The 27054-nt window shown below is 50.4% G+C and overlaps 8 protein-coding genes across 8 annotated transcripts; 3 read left to right on the top strand and 5 right to left on the bottom strand.

The window, feature by feature from the left end:
• Window positions 1-334: 334 nt before the first annotated feature.
• N7457_004264 (putative PHD finger domain protein) lies at window positions 335-4093 on the bottom strand (the record flags this gene model as incomplete). Its single annotated transcript, XM_057175309.1, has 5 exons — window positions 335-1125; window positions 1200-1675; window positions 1734-3203; window positions 3257-3311; window positions 4051-4093. 5 exons carry the CDS (start codon window positions 4091-4093, stop codon window positions 335-337), a joined length of 2835 nt encoding a protein of 944 aa, XP_057032356.1.
• Window positions 4094-5428: 1335 nt separating this feature from the next.
• On the bottom strand, window positions 5429-7030 carry N7457_004263 (curved DNA-binding protein (42 kDa protein); the record flags this gene model as incomplete). Its single annotated transcript, XM_057175308.1, has 5 exons — window positions 6939-7030; window positions 6712-6795; window positions 6552-6656; window positions 5676-6488; window positions 5429-5616 (listed from the first exon to the last, which is right to left on the bottom strand). The coding sequence occupies exons 1-5, from the start codon at window positions 6964-6966 to the stop codon at window positions 5429-5431; spliced, it is 1218 nt and encodes a 405-aa protein (XP_057032355.1). The 5' UTR covers window positions 6967-7030.
• A 2599-nt stretch (window positions 7031-9629) lies between these two features.
• Window positions 9630-11688, top strand: N7457_004262 (uncharacterized protein; the record flags this gene model as incomplete). Its single annotated transcript, XM_057175307.1, has 4 exons — window positions 9630-9834; window positions 9906-10180; window positions 10245-10403; window positions 10456-11688. 4 exons carry the CDS (start codon window positions 9630-9632, stop codon window positions 11686-11688), a joined length of 1872 nt encoding a protein of 623 aa, XP_057032354.1.
• A 1348-nt stretch (window positions 11689-13036) lies between these two features.
• On the bottom strand, window positions 13037-16663 carry N7457_004261 (uncharacterized protein; the record flags this gene model as incomplete). Its single annotated transcript, XM_057175306.1, has 4 exons — window positions 13037-13071; window positions 13127-16276; window positions 16329-16516; window positions 16590-16663. The coding sequence occupies 4 exons, from the start codon at window positions 16661-16663 to the stop codon at window positions 13037-13039; spliced, it is 3447 nt and encodes a 1148-aa protein (XP_057032353.1).
• Window positions 16664-17368: 705 nt separating this feature from the next.
• Window positions 17369-21581, top strand: N7457_004260 (Oxo-4-hydroxy-4-carboxy-5-ureidoimidazoline decarboxylase; the record flags this gene model as incomplete). The annotated part of the gene is made up of 7 exons (XM_057175305.1): window positions 17369-17766; window positions 17825-17924; window positions 18273-18351; window positions 18506-18666; window positions 18825-18985; window positions 19174-19732; window positions 19791-21581. The coding sequence occupies 7 exons, from the start codon at window positions 17369-17371 to the stop codon at window positions 21579-21581; spliced, it is 3249 nt and encodes a 1082-aa protein (XP_057032352.1).
• Window positions 21582-21971: 390 nt separating this feature from the next.
• N7457_004259 (EthD domain-containing protein) lies at window positions 21972-22343 on the bottom strand (the record flags this gene model as incomplete). The annotated part of the gene is made up of 1 exon (XM_057175304.1): window positions 21972-22343. The coding sequence occupies one exon, from the start codon at window positions 22341-22343 to the stop codon at window positions 21972-21974; it is 372 nt and encodes a 123-aa protein (XP_057032351.1).
• A 1340-nt stretch (window positions 22344-23683) lies between these two features.
• N7457_004258 (SRP9/SRP21 family protein) lies at window positions 23684-24250 on the top strand (the record flags this gene model as incomplete). The annotated part of the gene is made up of 2 exons (XM_057175303.1): window positions 23684-23755; window positions 23858-24250. 2 exons carry the CDS (start codon window positions 23684-23686, stop codon window positions 24248-24250), a joined length of 465 nt encoding a protein of 154 aa, XP_057032350.1.
• A 483-nt stretch (window positions 24251-24733) lies between these two features.
• N7457_004257 (ribonucleotide-diphosphate reductase subunit RNR2) lies at window positions 24734-26182 on the bottom strand (the record flags this gene model as incomplete). The annotated part of the gene is made up of 4 exons (XM_057175302.1): window positions 24734-25338; window positions 25394-25727; window positions 25830-26066; window positions 26153-26182. 4 exons carry the CDS (start codon window positions 26180-26182, stop codon window positions 24734-24736), a joined length of 1206 nt encoding a protein of 401 aa, XP_057032349.1.
• Between the last annotated feature and the right edge of the window lie 872 nt (window positions 26183-27054).

The following is a 27054-nucleotide window of genomic DNA, read 5'->3' as shown; positions in this document are numbered from 1 at the left end:
CCTTACAATTGCTACAACTAAATCTGAGATTACTCTTACAAGTAAAGGAAAGGTGAAAATTGACAAATATTCATTTGGCCTTGGGCCCATGCTATCGTACACTTTCCTCCGAGCCATCCGACCATGCAAATTTTTTTTGTTAAAAAAAATTGAAGACAGGACATAAAAAGAACACTGAAGAAGCAAATGGCATGGTCGGACGGCCCGGAGGAACAGATTTAACAAATTGACGATCGCCGAAGCGACCACGAAAATGGGAACATATTTTTCATAAAAAAATTTCAAAACGCCGTTCCTCATGCGCGCATTGAAAATGAGAAGAAGCCGAAGGGGCTCACTTCAGCTTGGTGTGTTGGCGCTTCTGCGCCGGCTCCTCTGCCGATTCTTGGTCATCGGCACGGGATCGCTTGTTGCGATTGAACACGGGAATCCGAGGGAGCAGCTCGGACCCCGAAGGGTGGGCCTCTTCGGAGGCGGTGGAGGGGGCCTTGGGAGGGGGCGAGGTGGCGAGGTGAGAGGATCCCAAGGTAGACTCTTCATCAATGCGAGCCAGAGTCTGGGGAGCAGGGGGCAAGGCTGGCCCGGCAGCTTCGGCGATGTGACCGTCGCCAACAGCAAGGGGCTGGGGGCCAGCCATCCCGAGGAGAGCAGAAACAGCGTCAAATTCTTGGGCAGAGATGCCCCGGATGGTGCTGTGCACAGCGTCGGACACAGTCTGCTTCAATTCGGCAGGAAGAGCATTGGATGAGATGAGGTTGGTGGCTCCAATGGTGTCGACACGGGAGAGATATTCGTTGGTAAGTTTTTTGGTCAAGTCCAAGCATTTGCGCTCAACGCGCTCGGCGAATTGGATCTCACGCTCGTAATGGTCATCTTTGACCGCACCGATGAAGTTCAAAACAACGTCGCCTGCAGGGAAACGGGATCTTTTTTCTTTCCAGTCGTCGTTGAACAAACTCTGGTTGGGGTCATCAGGAAGCATGATGTCACAGTCAATGAGTTCCATGTTCTTGGTGCGACGGACACGGCGCGTACGCTCGAGTCCTTCAAAATCCTTGGTGGCAATCATATCGTCGGGAGTAACATGGTTGGGACACATCCACCCAGTCTTCGGGTTAGGGGGAACTGCCCGGGGGGATCAAGACAATCCAGATGGAAGCGACAAGGGCAGTAGTCGCAAGAAATGATAGGTCGGTCACCGAGGCTTGTAGTGCCACACCTGGAGCAGCGGATTGTGGCTCCGGTGCTGTCAACGTCTTTGTAAAGATTCGGGTTCGTGTAAGAGGTAGCTATGGCGGCTTCCTTGTCCGACTGCCTGGGTGGTTTAGTCATCCGCGGCAAGTGGGGCGCGCTCTTGTAATAGCGTTGGTGCTTCGGATTGCGCGCATAGTCCTCATCGAAAACAACTCCTTCATCCACTCCGGCGAAGTGAGTTTTGATATCTTCGGGAAGCTGGAACTCGGTCTTCTTGTAGTGGTTGGAGTGTGCAATCAGGGTCGAGAAGCTGTTGCGGATGGAGCACTTGGGGCAGTGCCATTCTCCCTGTGGAGGATTCTTGGGATCCAAGGGAGGGTCCAAACATGTGAAGTGGTATGAATTGTCACATGTATCACAGCAGAGCAAACTGCCACCTTTCCCACACTGGTGGCAATCGTCGCTGTTGTTGGGAGGTTCACTGTAAGATATCAGATTAGCACGTAGAGCTGGTCAAGTTGCGCCAAGAAATCACATACATAGAATTTGGCATTTGGCGTGGTTCGTGGTCACCAGACCATTCGTTGAATCGGACCGAGTAAACAGAGTTAGAGAGCGAAGAAAGGCTCGAGACAGTCGTGTCAACAGAGAGCGACCGTGCACGCTGGGTGGAGTCAGGGTGCTTGTTCTTGGCTTTTTGACGTTGTGAGACGGGTTTGCCAGTCCTGCGAGCGATGCTAGAGACAGAAGTAGAGCAAACAGATGCAGGGCCAGGCTCTAAGCTCTTGGGGATCGGCACATCGAAGATAGATCCGGAAGGGGGCAATGAGCGCGTACGTTCGATTGGGTCGTTGTTGAGAACGTTTTCGATGCTGTAAGGATGTGTAATGCCATCTGGCGGTCCGATCTCTTCTCTGACTGCACTGGTGGGAGGGTTCGTCTCTGGAACGTGATACTCTTCCGCAAGGCGAGCACGTTTTTCATCCATTTTTTCCTCGTGGTCAGGATCCATTTCCCACTGGCGTTTGCGTTTGTAAGCAGCCTCGTTAGCTGGATGTGGCTTCTTGGGCCTCTTGAGCGGAGCAGTGTTTGATTTGCCGCTCAGGAACTGCTCCTCTACTCGAGGACCACTTGTGTCGCGATAAATGTCAGAGACCTTGAAACTGGGCTCCGCGCCAGCTGTCTTGGCAGATGTCAGGCTAGCCTCGCTGCCAGAGGGAGGATCAGGTGGACCAGCACGGGTGTGTGTCAGAAACCATTGACGGGCGTCATGGTAAGAGTTAGCGAGGGCGGTCATGAGGGTCAGTCGGAGTTGGTCGTCGCCTCCGTCTCCTTGGGAGATGTTGGCGATCAGAGATAGCTGGAATTCATCGCTCATAGCATTGTACCAGAAGTAAAGAAGAGTCAGAGCAGATTTCTCATTGCCGGACTCCATTGCATGAATGATGGCAAACTTGATGACGGTTCGGAGTCTGATAATGTTGTATTTTTCGGAGGTGGGAAGAGGAAGGGCCTTGAGCACGGCGAGATACTTGTTGGTGTCCTTCGAGCCGCCAATATCAGGAACAGTCTCATTAATCGGTGGGGTAGAGGTGCGAGTGGCTGCGTCGACCGGAGTAATGCTGCGAATGGCCTCATCGGCGGGCGTTTCAACTGTCGAGATCGCAGTGGCGACCGCTTCTTGGGCAATATCCTCAGCATGGTCCTTGGTGGCGGGCAGGTTCTCATTCTCGCTAGCTGGAGCAACGCGCTCGATTTCAGGGCGCGGGATGCCGGCAGTTACGGTCGCGACGCGCTCTTCTATCTGCTGGGGAGTCAGAGGAGGTACACCCGCACTCCGGTATTCCGCGACCGATGGGTATTCCCCAATCGGTCTCATTGTCGGATACTGAGAGGTGGGCTTCGAAGGGCCCGGGGGCTTCTTCTGAAGCTTCCGTCGTTTCTCGGGTTGAGAGGAGGCCTGGCGGCCTGCGGACTGAGTGGACCCCGTAGGGGCAGGCGGAAGGGACCTGCTAGGGTTAGTGCCACGCGCTCCATGCCCTAACTTCTCACATCAACGTACTGAGCATTCGATTCATTCGATTCATCTGTGTTTTTTTTGGCATTTTTGGCATTTTCTAAGTGAAACAGTCAGTGTGCATTCTTTTCTTGAACGTGATCAGTGGGGGGGAAAAAGAAAGAGGAATCAAAAATCTCCCAGCGACTTCTGGAGATGCAACATCCCATTGGGATTCCACATCCCAGAGGCGACCAGCGATTAGATCAGTGGAATAGGCGGGGGAAATATCATCTCAAGTGTGCAGACAGTAGTGGGAGGGATCGTTCCGAGGAATAAGTACATGAACAGACGACGGGGGAGCTGTCTCATTCACTCGATGAACATGAAAACATTGACACAGGATCTGCAGTTGCAGCAGTAATTGGAGCAGATATAGGAAATAAGTAGACCACGTCTTTCTACTCTAGAAAGATACAGGCCAAGGTGTAAATGGGGATCGTGCACGGCAACCATAACAGCAGCAGGGCAGACAGGAGACAGGAGACAGAAGACAGAAGACAGAAGACAGAAGACAGAAGACAGAAGACAGAAGACAGAAGACAGAAGACAGCAGACAGCAGACAGGAGACAGGAGACAGGAGACAGGAGACAGGAGACAGCAGACAGCAGACAGCAGACAGCAGACAGGAGACAGAGAACTGGGGACAGCTGCGGTAACACACGTAACAACATGACATAAATAGGCTTCTCCACGCGAAGAACGCGTGTCTCCGCCGTCTAGACATGACTGGACGCCAGCTGGGGGATTGGATGCTAGGGCAGAGAGCTGGATGGACAGGTAGAAGACGAAAACTCACTTTTCTCAAGAAGACGCTTGGAGATCCGGCGAACAGTGTCCATTTTGAAACGTAATGGGCAGAACGTGAAGAGAAGAGAGAAGGAAGAAAAGAAAGGAAGATGAGGAGAAAAGAAAGAGGGTATGGGGAGAAAAGAAAGAGAAGAAGATCGGGGGGAAGGGAAGTAATAAGTAGTCGACTGAGATGGGGGACCTTCCCTTTTGAGCCAGGGCTGTTGTTCTTCTCAGAGCAGACAATAGAGGGATCAATAGGACAATAGGATAGACCAGACTTCCAATCACAGTCTCCCATATGGCTCAATAGCTACTATCCCCAGTGTGCCTATGGAGGAGGCAGACTACGATAGCTATTCCATTCTATTGATATATTGACATCTTGAAGTGCATTGCTCTATTAAGATTTCGAGGCTATTCAGGTTTTGAGTCTGCCTGTGTAGAAAGCAACTTCAATCACTGCCTAGCTTGAGACCTATTTGGCCCAAATTTCGTAGACAACCTGATGGTCGTCAGCGTGGATTGGGATGCAGCACTGGATGTTGACAAGAGACAATGGACATGAAGATTATTGTATCCACACCGCACGGTGAAGTGATCCGTGGCCCCAGGATATGAGTTGCTCGTAGAGTAGACAAGAAGCTGTCGTATCAAGTTGTCTTTGGGGACGAACTGCTGTCAGGAACAACATGGAGATCATAATCAGTTCACCGAGACTCTACCATGGCCAACTAGTAGACAAACATTACATATATAGTCATACCATGGCGTAGACTGAAAAAGGACCCTGAAATGCAAGTGTTTGACTCCAAACTTTTGTACATCGCGGTCTCGTGCAATAGAGAATCGACGAATCACATCTTATCTACACATGTAGCTTTGACTATTTCCTCGGACAAGTCGCTACGAGCAAGTATCAAGCTGACCGGAGACACGCCCAAGAGTCGACACATGAGGCAACGGACTCACAATTACTACTGACTCAACTATAGTCTTTCTCGAAGAATCTACAAAAATCTAAATGCACACGGATATAGACTGGCAACGTCTTGATTTGGCCCATGGAGTCTTCTCCAATTGCTAGATACAAAATAGACAGGACTCCAAAGGAAAGCACGAGGAGATGTTCCCTGCGCCAAGTTCGTCGATAAAGTATATACCGAAATTTCCAAAAATGTGTTGGCATTGCCAGCCCTGTCGCACGTCATTGGAAAAATCAAGTGTCTTTCTTTTGTTTTTGGATAGATTTCGTATGACCTGCTGCGAGGCTTGTCATTGGATCTCTGTTTTGCATTCAGATTGGACCAAAAGTCCTACACTATATCAAAGTGTAATTGCATGAACATGATGACAAGGGGAAGTTAGTCGAGAGTATGAACTCATATTTACTCATCACCACCGGTGGTCTTGGTCTTCTTCTTGGGCTTGTTCTTCTTGTTACCGGTAGAGCGGGCAAGGGGCTGCTCGAGGATCTTGAGGATCTCCTCATCCTCGATCTTCTTGTCGGACTTGATCTGCTCGAGATCAACGGGCTTGGCAGTAGCGAGCTTGGTGAGACCGTTCTTGGTGATGGCTATGAGAGACGTTAGCTTGGGGCTCCAAATTGTTTCACACAAATTCAAGGGTACTCACCAACGGTGGTCAGCAGACGGGAGACGGGGGAGCCGTCAGTCTCGCCGGCAGGCTCGTACTGGCGCAGGACACCGCCACGAACACACTCAACAACACCGACCTTGGCGGCCTTCTCGTCATCGAGCTGGCGCAAGCTGAAGGGGAAGGTACCGAACTTCTTGACGACCTCGGAGAGGGTCTGGCGGGAGCTGGGGCGCTTCAGGCCGTAGGTGGTGGTGGTACGGCGGTGCAGGGTAGCACGGTGGTCGAGGTTCTTGACCTTGCCGGATCCCAGACTGAGGCCAACCTCAACACCCCAGACCTCGCCAACCTCGGGGACACCGTCACCACGGACACCGTTACCGGGGGAGAGAATGATCTTCTTCTCGCCCTCAATCTCGTTGCGGCCGAAGAGCCAGCTGGTGGTGTTCTCAACGACAGTGCAGTCGTAAGTCTTGGCAATCTTCTCGAGCAGAGAAGACATGTAGGCCTGGGTAGGGGCACGCTGGGCAGCAGCCTTCTTCTTCTCCTCGTCGGTACCCTGAGCCAAGAGACCCTGGGGGATCATAAGGCGCAGAAGAACCTCGTTGGCGTAGTAGGTAGCGAGAATCAGATCAGCCTCACGTCCGGTAACAACCTCCTTGGGGGAGTCCTTCTTGGGAACGACCAGGTTGTCGCAAACAATGGTTCCGAATCCATCGATCTGGGCACCAAGCTGAATCTTGATGAGCTCGCCGGCCTTCAGCACGGTCTCGGCCTCGGCAGCATCGGAAACCAGAGGAGTGTAGGGAGTCACATAGGAGCTAGGGGAGACAGTCGTAGGGTGAGAGATACCTTAATTTACACGTTAGAATCTTTACGTAACCCTTCTGCCGCTGAGTGGACGTGAAAACCTACCCTTGACGATCTTCTTGCCCTTGTAGACCTTGGCAATCTCCTCCTCGAGGAGCTTGTCACCCTTCTGGCAGATCTCGACAATCTTCTCTCCCTCCAAGCAAAGAGCTATGTATATGTTAGATCACAAAAGGTGGTAGCAAGAATTTGTTGAGCAACATACCAGCAACAGCCTCAAAGACGGTGTGAGAAATTTGCGCAGCGGTCTTGTACTTGGTCAAGGTATCGGGGTTGTTGAGGGTGTAGTCTGGAAAGAACCACATAGTTAGCCATGATCTATGGATTGTCACATAATTCCTTTGTTTTGGTGGCCGCCAACGAGCTCATCGCCCATATTGGGCTCAGTGCCCACAAACGTCAGAGCTTTCCACCGCGATGGAGTTTACATACCAACCTCGGGTGCTTTCTCTTCGGCCATTGTGAAGTGAATTGAGCTCGTGGAGCTGTAATAACAAGAAAATGCAAGTGGTTTCGAAAAAAGTCTTCGGATTGTAAACCCGTGTAAAGCTAGAAGAGAGGAATAGGCCGAGAGCAAGTCGTGTGCAGAGAGCGTCGAGCGGGCGGTTTAGCGTTGGTGGGGTTGAGTGGGAGCCTGAAGTTTCAGGCTGACTGCCTAGGGCTTTGCCGAAGACGTCATGGCAATTTCCTCTACAACGTCCTTGACTTCATATTGAGCTACCCCATTGGCCCGAGTCGAGTACACGGATGTAACTATAGGCTGCCCTTTTCCCTTGTGTTTTCTTTCTTCTTCTGCTACAAATGCCTCATTCGATACCCCGGATTTCCTTGTGAGCCACAAACCAGGATCGCTCAGACCTTCCGGCTACTACCCCAATCGCAACTTCTCCTCACCTGACTTCAAAGTTCCCCTCTTACCTGCAGTTAGGTACCTAATAGTATGATTAGGAACTAATCGGGCTTTAGTCCTATTCTTTGAGGTTTCGGTCCTCTCGCTATGTGGGGGTTACCTCCCCTAAAAACAGAAGACCCCCCGACCCAAAGTTTAGATATCTTTTTGTTTATTCATACCTAGCTCCCTGAGCATGGCACCTTACCTATTTTGTAGAGAGTTGATTCATGTGGCATGATTGACTCATGGTCAAAGACTTGATCCACTAGCTCTCTCCTTCATGCAGGTTTAGATCATGCCCCAACCCCGCAGCTGTTTTAGCGCTCGCGGTCAGCCAGAGTAAATATTCCTTTGGACTTTCCAAGGCCCATACAGTCATGCTTAGTGACTATCACTACTGCTTTAACAATATATAAAATTTGGCATGCTTCGCTTGTATCTGTTCGGAGGTCACGAGGGTGTCGCGAAACATCACAAGTGCGATTGATGGGCATGTATACTCGCCTAAAGGTGTTGGAAGAGTATCCCTTGGTCATTTCCGAGAACTAATATGAGAAAGCTATGATTGTTAACTTGAGGAGCAGATTATTCTTTCTGAATACCGAAGTAAACCATGAGACGTAGCTTATCCGGTAGACCCACGATGAAGAAAATGGTTAGTGTTCTGATCGATACTTTCAACAGTGCGCAGGTACTGTGCTAATTTAGTATAGAATTGGGCAAAAGGATAATACCGATTTTGTAGCGAGAATCGGATGTAGTAAATGTAATAACAAAGCCTAGCGCACTTAGTCTTTCATATAGGCATAGATAGGATATAGGAAAAGTAGGAAAGAGACACCGACTAAATTGGTCAGTGTTTACTTGAGCTGTTCGCTGGCAGTCATAAAGGCAATCGATGGAGAATAATGAGCAGGGTATACAAACTGCTCTCAATTAAGGGCTTAGTGTCTGCGGTTTTGGTTGCGGAGCTTTGCTAGGCCTTGTACTTTGGAGGTTGCCCCCGTTTTTTCCCAGTCCATATTTGACTGGCAGCCAAAAGATATAACTTCAAAATAGCTCACCAAGCGTCTATGGCTATTTTGACCCACCTTCAGTTATACTTGATTCAGGGGTTGCCCAATCTGCAGCAATATCCAACCCTGCAGCAATGCTAGATTGAGTTACTTGGCAGAGAAATTTCCTGGTTGTCATATTTGAACAGCGCTATTGCTCGCTTGAAGATAAGGATTATGGTGTATAATAGATTCTCTTAGTAAATAGTCGTTGGCTTATATTGGGGTGTCAATCAAGTCCCTCTATAAGAGATACTGCCCTTGCATCAAAGCAATAAATAGCAAGCATTCATATATGATTGAGATGGTCAATAGCTGTTGTGGTGCAAAGTCACATCTTTTTGGCGTGATCTAATGACCCAAATCTTTGCTCTATAGCCGAGCTTTTTCCTATTCCTCCAGTCGAAAGTTTGAGATTTATATCGATATGGGGTCAAAACATTCAGACAAGAGACACACTATACCTATGAAGACGTGGGTATGTAGGCACCTCATGAACTCCCTTGGAGGGTTGTGAATATTTAGATCGAACTTTAATTTGGATCGCCCGTGTGGACCGCGTCTACAGGCAACCTTAGAACTATAAATACGCCTGACATAATACGGCACGTGAGAGTCTGAGAATCCCGATAAATCAACAATATGACCTTACAGTGTAGCTCCAGGAACAATAACCAAAACAAATATGATAACCCTCAAGTGACAACCCTTGACCAGTAGATCCGCAGCCAGGTGGCCCACTAACCATCCAATCACGCCCATGGGTGTTACTGTCACACTGTAATAGGGAGAACTTGGACCGGAAATGCCTGAGTAGATGTGCTGCGTTATGAAGTCCGGTCCCCGAAGGACCGACAGTTGAATTCTCTCGGGATCTGACTACCTGGGTTCCTTCCATTTGAACATAGGGACCATCGCACCTGCCATTGATAACTATGGGGCGAGCACGTGATGCAAGTAACATGATTGGATCAAACCCTCTTCCTATCGCCATGTAATTAATCGCGGGTAACTTGTGTATCGGTAATTTACCTTTAATCGACGACCTCGACTGTTGACGACTCCAGGATTCCATTTGAAGTCCCCATTTTGTTCTTCTTATCTTCCCAGTCCCTGAACTGAACTTCCACACAACCCTTCCATCTTTCTCGGGACACCCACCATGCCAATTCCACCATGACATCCCGCGAAGAAACCGTCCTAGCTCCCACCGATCCCTCTATCACTGATGAGAACGATTGGTGGGAGTTCGGCCTCACTGATGTGAAAGTTCTGAAGCCCGGAAAGATGCTTTATGCGAATCTACTAGATGCCACCGAACAGAATCCAGTGCAGGTAATCGGCTGCTTAGAGCCGCTTCGTGAGGAACAGCAACACTTGAGTGCGTATCAGGTCCAGTTACAGCTCCCGAGGTCGTTATCAATGCGCGTTATTGAGTGGCTTGCTGACCAGTCATCACTTCATCAGTACTGAAACCCGACAATCCTCCGAAGCGCATTATTATCGACGAAGTCACACACTACGCCTACGGCCAAACCGAAGATAAGAGCATTGAGCTCTGGGTTGCTGGTAAGGCGGGCTGGTTCGATCTTATCTCGCCTGCCAAGGGTTTCACGCCGACATACAATCGCATGGTACAGGCCATCGACTTGCTGTATTTCCTGGTCGACAAGCACCAACAAGGGAACAAGCAGATCAATCCATCCTTCCGGAGTCTCTGCGAACAAGTCAGTATTTCTGTTCTAGGAGAAGCGCTTTGGTGTTGGAGGCCTAATGTCCATTTGCTCTTAGTACATTTACCACACATATGGCTCATGTGAAACCCGACAACAATCGGCGGAAGTGTTCGCGACCCATGCTACGTTCTTGCTTCGCTGCATGATCCAGGGCGATGCAGATGTAGAATGGAAGAAAACAAATGTATTCGTCCATTTGCGTCGCCACTTTCATGTAAGTCAAGACAGCACTCTCAATTGCCAAGAGGATACTAAAACGGTATTAGGATGATTACAAGCGGCTGATGGAGGAGGCTGCATCCTCTGAGGAAAGTGAAGTTCATGAGGAGCCAGAAGTGTCCACACCCCGACATCAGCCTGCAGCAATTTCAAAGTCACAAGCCGACGCTATCTACCAATTACTCAAAGATCTCAGAACAGAGGGTCACTTGGCAAAGCGTCGTTTGCATATTGACCTTCTAAGGGAACGCCTGGCAGAGCGATTTTCGCTCAGTCACGATGATGCCCAGAAAATTATTGCCATTAGGGCAAGCAATGTCCTAGAAATGATGGATGAAGAGGACTTCAGATGGTCCCGCTATGTCATTCACCGGGAACTCACACATGCATCCTCGAAATCCGCTCCTCTTCCAGCCTCACTCCTCATGCCCCTAGATTCCCCGGAAGAATCTAGCGATGATGAACGATATGGCCGGACTCACAAGTCTGTGCTGCGCCCCAAAGTTACCACTGTCTCGAACAAAGTGACCGGGAAGCGAAATCGCAATGCTTCCACAGCTCAACACACGGTCGAATCCAATGACGAGGACGACCAAGAAGAGACCGATGAAGCCGACGAGATTGAAACACCCAGCAAAATCCGCGGTCACGAATTGATCAGGGATCCATGGTCAGCCTCAAAGCCCCGGACTCGGTCATTCGTATCAGCAATTTCGAGCGGCGCCGGCTCCTCTCTCATGAAGAGCCTATTCAAGGACAACATCAAAGACAAACTCCAGTCTCCTTCCGTATCTTCATCTCCAACGCGCCAAAAGTTTCTGACCCCAGAGCGGGATTTGACTCCAGAGTCATCGCACGAAGTTGAAGAATTCATCGATGACTTATCTGATACTTGGACATGCCGCATGCCCGGATGTGATAAAGTGATCACGTCAATTGATAGAGACGAGCGCAAAAGGCTGGTTGGCGACCACGCTGGAGAACACGACTGGGAAACCCAGATGAAAGTCGAGCTCATGGAATCGGAGAAACGCATGCATGCATCCTTCCCCGTAAGCAACCTCATGCAATATGTTGTTGATGCGCATGTGCTGCAAATGCGCACTGCATTTCCGGAATTCTATTCTGCGGGCAAAACAAACGGCACATCCCAGGATGGAGAAACCCCCCAGAATGGAGAGATACCCGTTCCAGCAGCCGATAGCCTAGAAGAGCAGAATGATGCGGACGAAGAGGATGAAGAAGAGGAGCTTGAAGATCTTGTGAATGGCTACAGTTGATCTAGCCCTTGAACCAACAAATATTATGGCCATGATCAAAAAGAGCAGAAACACAGTTGAATTGTGAAAACATCACGCTCGACTTTGATAACAAGTCACGATCACAGGACCACAAGACCGGCACACAGTTTTACATAACCCGAGGTCGAGGGCAGATTCTCTTCTCGGGTATGTAAGCGCATCACTTGCTGAGACTTTCAACAGAACACTTTCTAATGCTTTCCCTCTTTGCAGACAGCGATACCCATACATTTCAAGATTTGCTTCTCACCGGTGGAAATAAAGGCGTTGGGTGTTAGAAAGGACAGGATGGGACCGGCGAGGAAGGCGTTTTACATGACCTTGCGAGACATGCACGGCGAGATAGGCCGGATGAATACAGGGACAAGGGATACCCAGTGTTTACTTTCGCTACAGTCTGTCTATGCTTTCTTAATGACACTCTTTTCATTTCTCACTTAATACCCCCCCCACACAGAACAAGCAGGTAGAACTACAGAGCTTGAGAATAACTGAACCCAGGTCTCGCTCTTGCATATGGGTGTATATCCTTGCCTGACACTGTCGGGCCGTACATCAAAGGAGATATACTATAGCTCCAGGCACAGTGAGAGTGTAGTCAAAACAGTGTAGATGGTTTCTAGGCCGAAAAGTATAGGGAAATGAAATCTACTTAAGTTAAATACCGACATTTAACTACATGTAGGCAGCTGGGGGGGTTTTTCTTTCCGAAATTAACACTAGCGACTCCGAAATATACAATTCTGGCTCAATATGTACGAGGATAACCGGAAGACAGGATAAAATATACAAGATCTAGATGTAGAGCCTGACAAGCAAGAAAACAGCACAGTGGATTGAATAGAACACCAACACTCGAGATTCGAAGTGTGTATGCAAGACAAAAGCCAAGAAAGCAAGAAAAAATATAACGGGCAACGAAATACTGTCTGTCTGTACAGGGAGCGAAGAACAGTAGATTGGTACTGGAAGAGGTGGGAGGTGGGGAGGGGGAGAGGAGAGAAAAGAGAAAAGGAGAGAAGGTCTTTTGACTCGGAGGGGTATACCAAGAACATGCCACATATATCACACCACATACACACAAGACTGAGAGATAAGAGATTGAGTAGAGGTACAGGAAGTGAGAAAAACGAGGACGATGATTGTAGAAGTAAGATAGGAAATAGATGTCGAAGGAGGTTGGTGAGATATGGATCCCGGTGGGCAAGAATGTGGTTCTGCAAAATGCGTGTAGTGGGAAAGGAAAGAAAAAGGCGGACGGATTGAAGTCCATTAGAGAATGAGATTAGAAAGCAAAGTCTAAGAGGACGAATGCTGTTCATTGGATTTATTGCCGGTGGGCGTTGTGTGCTTCGATGAGAGCTGTGGATGGTTAGATATGGGTTCTCCAATTTTGAATTCATGGATAGACACTTACTCTGAAGGGCAGAGGCTTGTCCTTGGCGCGATTCGCAGGCACACTGAAGAGTATTACCATCTGAAAATTCGAGGAGGATGCTGTTGGGCAGTTCCTGCATGTCTTCATCGGGGAGACAAGGGGTCCGGAACTCGGTGAGATGGTAGCGTTTAGTCATGTTGCGGGCTGTGGCATCATTGGTAGCAGGCGCGAGAACAACGTATCCATCTTCATCGATGCGCATGACTCGGCGCTTCCAGAGAAGAGTCTCTGGGAACTGGACGTTCACTTCACCAATGTCAATGGGCTCCGAAGTACGGGTACTGGAAGGTCCTGGAGCCTCACTAGATCGATCTGTGAAAGCGGGAGTTGAAACATCTTCCTTGACTGGCGGGCTGAGGGCCCCAATGATGCTGCGGCGAGACGTGGATGTGATTGAAGACATGCGACGCATGAGGCGTGAGGTGCGAGATACTTTCTTTTCTTCGGATGATGAAGTAGATTGAATGGTCTCGTCAGTCCTAGAGCGCGAGGGGGGAGAGGGACGGCTTCCAGGGCGGGATGTCGCTGGACGACTAGATCCATTAGATGATGTAGACAAGCTTCGGTCCTGCAAACGACTGGCAGTCTCATGGGTCGAGGTATGGGGTCGAGCTCGTTCGGTTGTGGCACGCTCCACAGTCAAAGGACTGGCCTGGAGATTGAGAACATCGGATTCCGAGGGTTCAATGGCAGAGGATGCAGGGGAGGCATCGGTACCACGCACGATACGGGCCGTTACGGGAACAGAATTAGCGAGGCGCGTGGTATCCACAGACACCCGACGGTCATGTCGGTTCACGCTTGGTGCACGAATGAAACTGTCAGGGGCATGAGCAGAATGCATGGTACTCAGGACAATGGGCTCCTGGTGCCCACTGGGCATCGAAATAGACGCGCGTTTGCGAAGGCTTTCGAAAGATGATGAGGCTGATGGTCCATTCACAATTGGACTCGCGCCCAAGGGCGTGCCTTCGCGGCTTGAGAACTTCTCAAGAGCCTTGATACGACTAGAAATGCCCGAGGAAACATTGATCTTCTTGGCCACGAGTACCGGCGTGGAAGGACCATTTTCAGAATAGGAGCTAGAGATTGATCGGCCCACTGTGAGAGTGTGCATGGCCGAGGATGAGCCCGAAGAATATGGACTCGAGACGGCACGGGAGTTTCTCCAGGAATGATCGCCAGCGTTGGGGGATTTTACGGATACCGGTCTGGCCTCCTGGACAGTAGCGGAGGTTAATTCCTCCATGAATGAATCGTCGGAAAGGAGATTTTCGTCGTCTGATAACTCAGGAGTGGGCACTTGAATAGGCTCTAGGTGGACCCTGCGCCTCTGATCTAGGGAAGACGGTTCGGCCTTTTCGGTAATTGGGTGATCAGGGGTAGACTCCGGACTAGGAGAGACCGAGACAGAACCGGGGGCAGAGGTTTCGGGACCAGTGCTTTCAGGAGGGGTGATAGAGGGGGTTGTAGGGAGGGGAATCGAGTCAGGAACCTCTGTTGAGATAGGCTGATCGGAAGGTTCCTCAGTTGGCAGATGTAAAATGGGCGGAATTTCCAAATTTGTTTCTGGAACATCCTCTGAAACAGGCGGGGCGTCCGAAGGCTCATTTGGGAGTGGGACGTTGGCACTAAATGTAGGTGGGGCTAGGCCAGGGATTGCGGAGTCCTCAGGCTCAGAGCGTGTTTCATCTTCAGGGGTTATCTGCGCTGTTTCCGTCTTAACAATTTCCAAAGGTGTGGCAGCACTCTCCGTTGACACAATACTATCGCAAGCTGGACCCGAGGGCGAGGATGGTCTATCCCCAAGGGTGGGAACAGGGACGTCAGCGACCTGTTCTGGTTGAGCTTCAATAGGCTCAGAAGACTGCTCGAGTTCGGATATCACCGAAGGCTCAGCAATCGACTGAGATGGTTCAACAATCTCAGGAGCGAACTCGAGAATGGATTCAGGGGCGGACTCCGGAAGCACGGGTAAATCCCCCGAGGGGAACTCATGCGTGTCCAGTTGATCTGTCTCAACAGACTCCAGCTCAGGCTCATCAGGAAAGTGAATCTGAATGAGGTTCTCCTTATTGTCATCGTAATCAACAATTTTTTTCTCAGGTTTCGACTCTCCTTCGGGGGCCTTCTTTTTTGTTCCCTCCGCACGCTTGGCCATATTCTTTTTCCGTTGTTGCAAAGCTTTCATCAAACGTTCTTTCTCAGGGGTCAATCCCGATGAGCTTGACAATGCGCCAAGAGATTTGGCGCCAGGGGAAAGTTGAGGCCTTGAAATAGGCATAGACGGGGGTGGGACCAACAAGGGTGGGACTGGCGGAACACGACTAGTGGGCTTAGTTGCGAAAGTGCTCCCCTGAGATCGCGGGCGGGGCGCGTCGACAGGTTCTTTTCGCAGGGAAGAAGATCGCGAAGAAGACCGGATATTTGTCGGCAGAGACGCAACGGGCCGCTGATCAGGATTTCGGGAACCGCCTGCTGTGCGGGGTCTTCCACTGCTGTCCACGGATGGCCGGGGTCCCAGCTTGACCTTGGGAGTGATTCCTGCGGCGCGTTCCAATTCCCGGAGCGAGGGACGGGAGGATTGGGTGGACATACGGGTTTCCTCTGAAGGACGGGGAAATTCATCCAAGATATTGCGGTACTTGGAACTCGAGTGATCCGAGGCTACAGACTTGGGAGACATCGATGCCGATTGTGGTTCGATAGGGCTCTCTCGAGAGGCTGTGGCCATGGTGCTCGCCCACGATGAGGGTGGCATGATGTCGGCTGATGCCTTTTCACTTTCTGGTGATGTCGGGGGTTCAACGGAGGGCTCGATGGGAGACGGTACAACGGTAGCTTCCGATGTGACGCTCCTGGAGCTTGATCGGGCGTCCGCCTGGGGAGGGGAAGTCGGAGTCAATGCTTCATCCTTTGTGCCGTTTTCCTCGGCATCTTCCGTAATTTCCATCAAACGGCGGCGACGCAGAGAGCTCGAAGAGGAGGTGATCGAGGTGGATGCGGTATGAAGGAGACACGCGGAAGACAAGGCGCTTTCGGTGAGATCGGAGGCTTTGGATAACGCGAGAACCGTGTCGTTCGGGGTAAACTTGTCGGTAACGGACTGGAATTGAACATTGCTTCGGGCTGGGATGAATTAGATCGAGTTCCCTGGGGAGGCAAGGCATTGGTGGCGTACCTAGTATGAGTCGAGATAACCCCTCCGGCATGTAACGGATGATCACTTTCCTGCGCCGGTACTGGAGAAAGCCGTACAGCGGCGAACATTCTTCATAGCCGTCAATGGCATTCCGGATGTCAGGCACTCCGCCGGTGCCTCGTTCGTGGAGGGCCACCTCATCTCGTGCAACATAGTGCAGTAGAAACCTGAAATATAGAACAAGGGGTATCAGTGACTTTGCCTTTCGGTAGAACCACGCCGAAAGGGGTATGCACTCACCATCCACCCGCGTCTGCCAAGGCACTCTGATAGGCTTCAACGACGGGGGCAGTATCGAGCCCGTTCAAAGACATGGCGTGAGCCGCATGGAGAACGGCGAGAGGCGCAAAGCCGAATGTAAGAGGGGAAGAGTGAATGGGAAAAGTGACCTGGCCCTAAAAGCGGGTAGACACTAAACTCGTTCAACTGGGATCAGATCTCAAGATCGTGCCCAATCAAGGCAGAAGGGCAGATGTGGTTTCATGAAACAGAAGGTGGTTTGCGACGAACTCTTCTCAGGGGCACCTCCGTTTCTATTCGTTCGGCAGCTCCACCTTTTAGTGGTTATCCCAATTTAACATGCGATCCTGAAACGTGCTCTCGCGATCAATGCGCTCTATAGTCAACTCGATTGTCCTGGTATGTTCAAAGGTACTGCCGCAGAGGGTGTCGTTACATAGTATGTTGGACAGAGTGGTACATTGTCCACATGGAATGTCTGCGTTTTTCGGATGGTATGACCCTACTCTTTGTGAAGGGTCAAGAATATGAGCTCAATTCGAAAGTATATCACGAGGTACGCGTTTCCCGAATACAAGGTATGTTGCATGTCACATCAAACAATAGAAGTGAATCGTCCCAAACCGGAAGTCCTCGTGTTATTCCCGCTGTTCTCCGCCCCGCCAACCATCTCGGAGGCCTCCGAAGGCGGGGAGGAAATCTGGGATCTACTACTTAATGGACACCGCGATCTCATCAGCTCATCCACTGTTTGCTCATCCACTTTTTATTCACCCACCATGGCCGACCTCCCACCGCTATCGACGATCCCTTCCCTTCCCCGCGAGACCCAGTTGCGGGTGCTCGATACCCTCTTTGAACCCTCCCCAGAGCTCCACCGACTGATGATCCCTGTACTGGCCAACCAGACATTCTCCTCTTATACAGCTCTGATCGATGCGGTAGGAGGTCGCATGTCCGCGCTCTCAGCCCCGGATTCCCCAACCGACCGAGATGTGCTCTTTGGTATCTTGGGATCGCATCCGCGACTGGGCCGGGCCCCGACCAACCCAGAGCATTTGAGCGAATTGAGCAAGAAAGAACAGGCCCAATTGAACGAAGGCGCAGAAGAACAAGCAGAGAAATTACGAGCATTGAATGCGGAATACGAGGAGAAGTTTCCAGGATTGCGATTTGTGTTCGTCCAGATGCTCTACTTCCATGGATACGAGGGCTGACTTGAGCTGAATGTCTAGCACATTTGTCAACGGCCGCAGTCGCGACGTGATCATGGTCGAAATGCGCCAACGCATTGACCGCGCTAATGCGGAGAAGGAGATCGAAGAGACGATTCAGGTGAATGCCCTTATCTCCCTTCACTCTGGTACTTTGGACGGGGGCACCGTTATATGCTGACTTCTGTAGGGAATGTGTGACATTGCGAAGGATCGAGCCAGAAAGCTTCAGTCGCGCATTTAATCTAAACCAAAACCAAGGATCTATAGACTTATATACCAATGTCAAATAAGCCAAATGAAACGGGAAGGGTCCAGAGTCCCCACCGTCGCCCCAATTTGATGTCATCCACGCTATCCGGACTTTGCCGCTTTTCCTTTTCGGCGGAATTTTGAATTCCTAATTAATTCTTTTGCCTCCTTGTTATTGTATTCCCCTTGTACCCATGCGAGCGACCACATGGCGGAGGGAAGCGACAATCTTCATCTCCGAGTCGCGACGACCCCCGCGATAGCCGAACCCCCTCTCAGAGCCTCGACATTCCCTAGTAAGTGCGACTGCGTTGGGGACCTGCAACTTGGACATTTCGCCGGCAAATTTGGCTTCGGACGATTCCTTCCAATCGCCTGCAGTTAAATTGCCCTTCATCACATGCGCACAAAGAAAAGTCTTGCCAATGAACGTGCTGACGGAACTGTCAGACTCGGCCTTATCGGATGTCGCATCGGGCTCAGCCCATAGTCTCCACGATGCCCGGAATACCAGACGCTCACCAATCATTGGTGGCCCTGTACGAGCTTCAACGACGAATACTTTCTACGAAACCAGGACCGAGTCCAGTGCTATAGATCCATTGTCGCAGGTAAGCGCTCTCGACTGCAGGAGACTTGCAGCTCTGCATTGGCCGATACTTGCTGCGCTTGATGCGATCATGTGCGTGCTTGATGCAACCTGCGAGCTGCAGATACGGAGATGCAAGAGCCAAGCTGACCGGAGGACCGTGCTCTACCGTTATTGTAGCACATTATCCAACGCACGAATACCCAAAAATCCATTCCCCTGAAATTACTGGGGAAGGCCTCATATGAGGCTGAGGCCGTGGGCTCCGATTACAGTCAGCCAGAGCAAGGCTCAGCACCGGGGGATTCATCGCCTATCTCCAAACCTTCAAAGGAGAAGAAGTGAGTTTTCAAACCAACTCTACCAGTGGGACATCAGTCACGCCGAAAGTTTGTGTCGCCGAACTTGGAACTTGCGTGCAGGAACTCTTGTTGCGCCTCTCCGCGTCCAGTTTGAAAGATTGATTCCCACACTCGCGGCCACAATACATTACTAGCGACTAATCTGTGCTTTGCGCTTCTCCGTACAGAAAAGGCGTCTCCTTCCTCAGCCGAATCATTGGAACTAAGAAAAAAGATCAAGTGTCGGATGCAGAAGATGAGATTTCAGAGCCCGAAGCTGGCCGCATGTCCATCGACACTTCAAATCCGATTGGATTCATACCTCGGCATCCTGCTCCGTCTAAATATTTGAAAGTACGAGCGCATTACAAAAAGGATAAGACATTCGACCGCGTGTTCCTAGCTCAGGAATTGGAGGGCAGCAGCCCATCACCTCAACCCGCAGATAGACGGATATCCGGGGCGTCCGCCTTGACGCAGAATGGTGAAAACACCGGAAAGGCTGTCTGGGCACTTCTGTTCTCTAAAGATGGTAAGTACCTCGCGGCGGCAGGCCAAGACCGAAAGGTTCGCGTTTGGGCCGTCATCTCAACACCCGAGGAGCGCGAGGATGCCGATCGCGACGAAGAGGCGACACCCGTCGACGCACAGGAACATATCCGGCTGAGCGCGCCTGTGTTCCAACCCGAACCTATTCAGGTGTATGAGGGACATACGGGAAGTATATTGGACCTGAGCTGGAGCAAAGTATGCATGCTATATGATTCAACTTGATTAGTAGAAATCATGCTGATCTAAGAGCCAGAACAACTTCCTTCTCTCCTCGTCAATGGACAAAACAGTGCGATTATGGCATATCTCTCGACCAGAATGTCTATGCTGTTTCCAGCACAGTGATTTCGTTACCTCGATTCAATTTCATCCTCGTGACGACCGGTTTTTCCTTGCTGGATCTCTCGATACGAAACTGCGACTCTGGAGTATCCCGGACAAGAGTGTGGCTTTTGTGACTGCTGTACCTGATATGATTACTGCGGTGGCATTTACCCCGGATGGCAAATACTCCATTGCCGGATGTCTGAATGGTATGCTTAACATCTATGACACCGAGGGCCTGAGAGTATCGGCCCAGATCCATGTACGATCAGCCCGCGGGCGTAACTCGAAGGGTAGCAAAATCACTGGCATCGATACGATGGTGGTTCCCAAAAACGATTCCCCGGGTGACACAGAGGGCGATATCAAATTACTGGTTACCAGCAACGACTCCCGCATCAGGCTGTACAACTTCCAGGATCGAACTTTGCAGGCCAAGTTCCGAGGGAATGAGAACACCTGCAGTCAAATCAGAGCGACATTTACTGATGACGGCAAGCACATTATCTGTGGAAGTGAGGATCGCAGAGCATACGTGTGGCCAATCGCGTCTGTAGAACGAGATTCCGAAAGGCGCGCTGTGGAGGTGTTTGAGACACAATCTGCTATAGTAACAGCTGCAATCACGGCACCGGTTCAGACTAAGCAGGTCCTGGCACTATCAGAAGACCCCATATACGACATTTGCAATCCTCCCCCGGTGGCTCTAGTTGGCCCAGACGCAGCGAATTCCTCAAGCCGACCAGGTTCAGGCAGAGGAATTGGGGAAACCCACAAACGCTCTTTCTCAACCCCTCGATTTTCCATAATCAGCAAAATGGCCCACGAATCCCCCTCATATCTTGCACGGTCCAAGCATCCAGGCGGAGATATCATCGTGATCGCCGACTATTCTGGCAAGATCAAAATTCTCCGGCAAGACTGCGCATATCAAAAACGACGCTTTGAAAACTGGCACGTCAACTCTACAATTTCTCGGCGCATTCTAGGACGCTCGGACTCCGCACGCCGCAGCACTGGCTCCTCAATCGGAAAGGAATCCTCGCACAAGACCCCATCCGAGCGCATCATCTCCTGGCGCAATTCTGTCGTCCGCCACGGCCGCTCCAGTACGGAAGGCTCCCGCCCCGGTCTCCGAACCCGCAGCCCATCTCCACAGCATCGTCAAGCGACCTTCAAATTAACCTCATCCCGGCCGTCCAGTCTTGGTCCAAACGAATCATTATCCGGCTTCACTACATCTCCACCCGCATCCCCGCACCGAGCCCGCCTCCACAGCACACGGAACAGCGAAGAGATGAGCCGAACAAATGGAAACAACAATACCATCGATTCCAAACTTGCATCAAACGCTAAAAGCGCGACCGAAAAACTCGCCACATGTTCTGCAGATCTCCTAGCCAGCGGCAACACACAGGACAACCCACTCTGGCTCCAGGGTGACCATAGCTATGTGTACTGGAACAAGATCACGCACGACGCACTGGCCATGCGGTCCCGCCACTCGGGCGACCTGCTGAGACCAGATAGCAATACGCAAGATCGCAGAGTGAGTATGGCTGGCAGTATCCTTAGCAGCGACTGTACATCCTCGATGGGGGATGCTGAGGATGACCTGCGGAAGTGTGATAAATGTCGGGGAACGAGTTTCCGCAGCGTCAAGGGGAGGGATGGAAAGCAGAAACTCATCTGTTCGGAGTGTCTCCGGCCGGTTTCTTGAACCTTGCCCTTTTGTTTTCTCTTTTCTTTTCTTTTCTTTTCTTTTCTTTTGTGTGGGTGTTTATGATCTACGATCTACGATCTCAGGTGTATATGATGGGTTTGGCGTTTATTTCACCATGTTAGGTGTTACATATTGGAGGATGGTTGTTTCAGCATCTTTGAGATCCATGTATCTTGCGTGTAATGTGTACACTTTGTTTCTATTTTATCCTTCATCGCAAGGCGTGTATAGTACCAAATCCAATGAGAATACGAGACAACATTAATAGACCACCTACACATATGTACATGTAGACCTCACAGTATACCATCAACAGCTCTTGCATGAACCAATCAACCACAAACCCCATTAACATATCACCTCCAAAAAAACATCCATCCTTCCAGATTACTTCCTCGACTCCCTAACATCCCCAACAATCACAACCTTCATCCTCTCCCGATCCCAAAACCCCGCCTCATCAGCCTCAACCAAAGCCTTCGCCTCATCCGTATCCAAAGCAGCAGTGAATCTCTTAAACCCTGCCGCATCTTCAAACGACATAAGCACAACGGCATCATATCTCATCTCCGCAGGATTCCCCGCTAGCAGCACGGCCTCGTCTCCCTCATGCTGGAGGTACCATCTCGTGTGCGAGACAGGCGCCGCGTCGCCGCAGATTCCGGCTATCATTTGCATGTGCTGCTCGTAGCGGTTTTTGAATTGCTCGTGTGTGATGCCGGCTTTGCGCGGTGCGAAGACCATCACGTTGTAGACCATTTTGTAGTTGGGGTGTGGTATTGGGGGTTGGGAGGTTGTGAAGGGGATGGGCTCTGACTCAGGGAGGAAGGTTTTATGTATGTTTTTAAAAGTCTCAGAACGTTCGTGTGTTTTCCTGGTGAATCTGGGATCTTCTATGGGCTTCTTGGGTGATCTGACATGCATATACTGCTAAGAAGGGCATGTATACATAGGTAGATTCTGGAACCGGTAGTGATTGACATACCCAGGTATAATAGACTCGTGTTCTTTTTGGCATCGCTTTCATATAGGTATGATAGGTATCTGGACGAATGGCCATTTATTATCAGTATTGAAGAGACCTTGGGCATTGGAAATTATACATTGATATCAACATGGGTCGTTGATATAAAAGCCAGAATACATGACCACTCTCTACAAAATATATCCAGACATAACTCTTGTTGAACTCGAGTGCAATGAGTTCGATCTTTTCATTTTCCACCTGTCTTTGGCCATCTGATCCGTGGTCCTCGTATCCCAAATCAAGAGCCATGATACATTCCAGGGAGAATACGGCCAGAGAGACGACCCTGGAAAAAAGCAGAGATCTAAGTACCCTACAAAGACTACGATACCGACTCTACAAGAACACCAAATATTCCCGTAAAATCCCCATAGATAAACTCATCAAGGTCTTGTTCAAAGAGATGGCTGGACCCATCATGAAACATTTGATGCTGCCTTGGATTTCTTCTCCAAGCTGCGGAAACTGGGTCTTAAACACATGAACGGCGAGGGGAGAGATTCCTTCGATAAACAAACTAGCTGGGCAAAAGGTGAACGGTGAGACTGGAGTGAACCGACTGCTACTGTCTCATGCTATTCTTGTCGCATTGTTTGGCAGACGTATTCAACATGATGGAGTCTAATCAAGTAGATGAGCTTGATGGCAGAGAATCGACTCCTGCTCTCGCCTCAGCCCAAGGAAATTCCTAAACTAGATAGTACGCAGTTAGTTTAGCATCGATATCATAAATCTATATTGGCAAAATTAGTTTCAACAAAAAGAAACCCATCTGACACCGAATGACAAAGTGCAACAAGCTATAGATGCGGAGTGAAGCGCAATGGTGCCAAGACCTGGAAAAAGCCGCCAGCACACTGATAACACCTCCACATCTCTCTCCGTCCACGACCTACTCTCCCCCCAACCAATTCCCCCGTCAATAACTGCCTCCTAGCGGAACACATTCCTCGAATCCGCAACACCCAAACCCCATCAATCCCCGCGCCCCCAAGAAGCGCCACCCAACCTCCGCATCCCACCACACCTCTCAACCCAAATCCCCGAGACAAGCGCTCGCCACAACCCCAAAATGCCCTACCTATCCACCTCCCAGGCCTACCTGGAACAATCAGCGCAGTTAATACAAGCGTACCCCGACACAGTAAGCCGCCCAAATGCCCCCCATTCCACAACCGACTTCCACACCGATCACCCCCCACAGCGGGCAACGCCTCAACCCCAAAAGCAAAACTGACAATGCCAGACCCGGATAGTAACAAAATACAATTTCCCCACGACACGACCGGGCAATGCCAAGCGAATCGAAAAATCGCAAGCCAAGAAGCCCAAAACAGGCGATGCAACAGCGCCAATCGCAACGCTTACTTTGAAAACATTCAACCCCACCGCTGGGATCTGTCTGCACTACCGCACGAACAAAGCGCAGGAGGTCGGTCGCTTGATTACGACTCTGGGGAAGCTGGCTGCTGGTGCGGATGTAGCGGGGCTGGGATTAACGGCTGCGCCTGTCAGTGCGGATGTGGAGATGGTGGATGCTCCGGTTGAGGAGGTTGTGGTGCCGAGCGCTGCAAAGGCGCAGCAGGGTCAGGCGCAGGGTGGGAAGGGGAAGAAGAAGGGTGGGAAGGGGAAGAGGTGATTGGGGATTGGATTAATTGCTTTCTTTGTGTTTATGCATTCATAGATATGGGATTGAGGCCTTTTGATATCGGGAATCAAATTACTGGGTTTGAATTCGGAGTGATTTGAACCTATCAATATCTGGATGTTGATCTAGATTCTGAGTAGATTGGCAAGCGGAGTTTGGGGAGAAGTAGTAGACACATTATAGGACATTGTATTGACGACATGTTGTAAGGTCACTCACTAGCTTTTAAATATAGAAATAGAAACAAACATATTGAACAAGTGATTTGAAAAAATCTAGATACAGAATCCACCATCCGTCCGTAGACACCGAGGAGCCCAGGACAGAACGAGAAAAGAAACAAGAAACGCCATTCCCATGCGAACCTTGAAACAGAAATTGCGTCAATCAATAATAGACAGAATAAGAAAACGGCATAATATCATAGGGGAGAGGGTATAAAACAACAGGAGGGGGAAGAAGGTCGGACATCGTTTAGAAGTCCTCGTCGAAGTTGAGACCGCCGCTGGCGACCTTCTCGCCCTCAGCGTTGACCTCCTGCTTGGTGCTGGCCATAACACCGGCCTTCTGGTAATCACCAACGCGCTTCTCAAAGAAGTTGGTCTTGCCAGCCAGGGAGATGGACTCCATGAAGTCGAAGGGGTTGGTGGAGTTGTAGTACTTCTTGTTGCCGAGAGCCACCAACAGGCGGTCAGCGACGAACTCGATGTACTGGCACATCAGCTTGGAGTTCATGCCAAGCAGACCGCAAGGAAGAGCATCGGTCAGGAACTCCTGCTCGATGCCGACAGCCTCAACAATGATGTCCTCAACGATCTTGGGATCGGGGCGGTGGTTCATGTGAGAGAACAGCAGACAAGCGAAGTCAGTGTGGAGGCCCTCGTCACGAGAGATCAGCTCGTTGGAGAAAGTGAGACCGGGCATCAGACCACGCTTCTTGAGCCAGAAGATGGAAGCGAAAGAGCCAGAGAAGAAGATACCCTCAACGGCGGCGAAGGCAACCAGACGCGAAGCGAAGGTGGACTCGCGGTCGTTGATCCAGCGCAGGGCCCAGTTGGCCTTCTTGGCAATGCAGGGAACTAAATATTATGTTAGTCAAATGGACTTCGCGTGGTCAATGACAGAGGCACATACTGGTATCAATAGCATCGAAAAGGTATGTACGCTGCTTGGGCTCCTTGATGTAGGTATCGATAAGGAGAGAGTATGTCTCGGAGTGGATGTTCTCCATCATGATCTGGAAGCCATAGAAGCAACGAGCCTCAGGAACCTGGACCTCTGAGCTGAAACGCTCGACAAGGTTCTCGTTGACGATACCGTCGGAAGCGGCGAAGAAGGCAAGGACGTGGGAGATGAAGTAACGCTCATCATCGTTGAGGCGGTTGTGCCAGTCGTGAAGATCCTTGGAGAGATCGATCTCCTCAGCGGTCCAGAAGGAGGCCTCGGCCTTCTTGTACATTTGCCAGATCTGTTGGAATCATAGATATGATCAGCTTCAAGGTTCACGGTATCGAGATATCTTCCGTTGATATCCACTTTACGCGTGAAACGCGTCGACGATGTGGCTTACCTCGTGGTACTTGATAGGGAACATGACGAAACGGTGGGGGTTCTCTTGGAGGAGGGGCTCAGTGGCCTCCAACTCCTTGATAGTGAGGGCACGCTTGGTCTCAAGGGCCTTCTCGGTGGGCTTCTCAGCGGTGGCGTCGACGGGCTTGATAGACGCGTTCTCCTTGCCAGCAGACTGGAAGTCGAGCTTCTTGATGGGTGAATCGCTCATCTTGAGGTTCTCGAGGGAGGAAGCAGCCTAGGAAGGAACAAATGTTAGCTTAAATGAGGTTCAGGACGCGTCTGACGCGAGAGGCGAGAGGCGAGAAACGTGACATCACGTACCTGCTTCGAGGGAGTGAATGGAGCGGCCATTGAGTCAAGTATGCGTAGAATGTGAATAGCAGGACAACTCTTGAGGACAAAGACACCGAGTAAGAATGGGGCAGAAGCTTGGAAAGTGGGATGGGAAATTCGGAGCTGGAATGAGGGAAAAGAGACTCGATTAAGTACTGCCGATTTCTCTTTAGCGCGACGTGCTAAGTCACGTCGCACGTGACCGCGCGCATTGCTTAGGTAACGACGCGTCGTCTCCGCAAAGCCCTTCTTTCCTTTTTGGGCGCCGTTTTGTCTCATGCCACTGGCCTCCCAGCAACATCCGAGAGGGGAGTCCTTGGCTGTGCTCCATTCCAGTCCGGGACTCCATTCTCGTGCATACGCCTTATGTCTCCTGTATATCATGTTGTAGAGCATTCCAATCTTATCTACGGAGTACCTAGGTAGGCTCTGCTCGAAAGATTCGCCTGCAAGTGTCTCCTAGTCATCTATGATACGAAGATATTATAATATACCGTGTAGAGAGGAGACAGTAGCCTACTCCGTACTCCGTGCATGTATTGAATCTAGCAACACGCTATTACCTCAGACCTCCAACGCGTCTCCAAGTTTTCCCAGTCCCCACTATTGATCAAGATCAGATAAGCCCAGAGCCAACAAAAACGCGCGACGCGACGCAGCAAACAATTCGGCTTTACGGATCTAATAGGTTTCATCGTGGGGTCTAGATCCAGCCACCTGCTTCCCATTGGCCGATTCACAAGTCTTTTGGTCATGGATATGGCGTAAGGGCTAACTCGAGCTCAGCTCTCCACTTCCATCGGATGTTCTGCCTACAACGTAGGAGTGCAACGTACGGAGTACTCCGTATACATGTACTTATAAGGTCCTTTCTTCAATCCCTTCCCAGG

This window comes from Penicillium paradoxum (genome assembly GCF_028828445.1).
Source record: "Penicillium paradoxum strain IBT 22861 chromosome Unknown utg000004l_segment0_segment0, whole genome shotgun sequence".
NCBI classification, from domain to species: Eukaryota; Fungi; Ascomycota; class Eurotiomycetes; order Eurotiales; family Aspergillaceae; genus Penicillium; species Penicillium paradoxum.
Note: the sequence above shows the minus strand (reverse complement) of the source record. Positions and strands in the feature narration are given on the sequence as shown.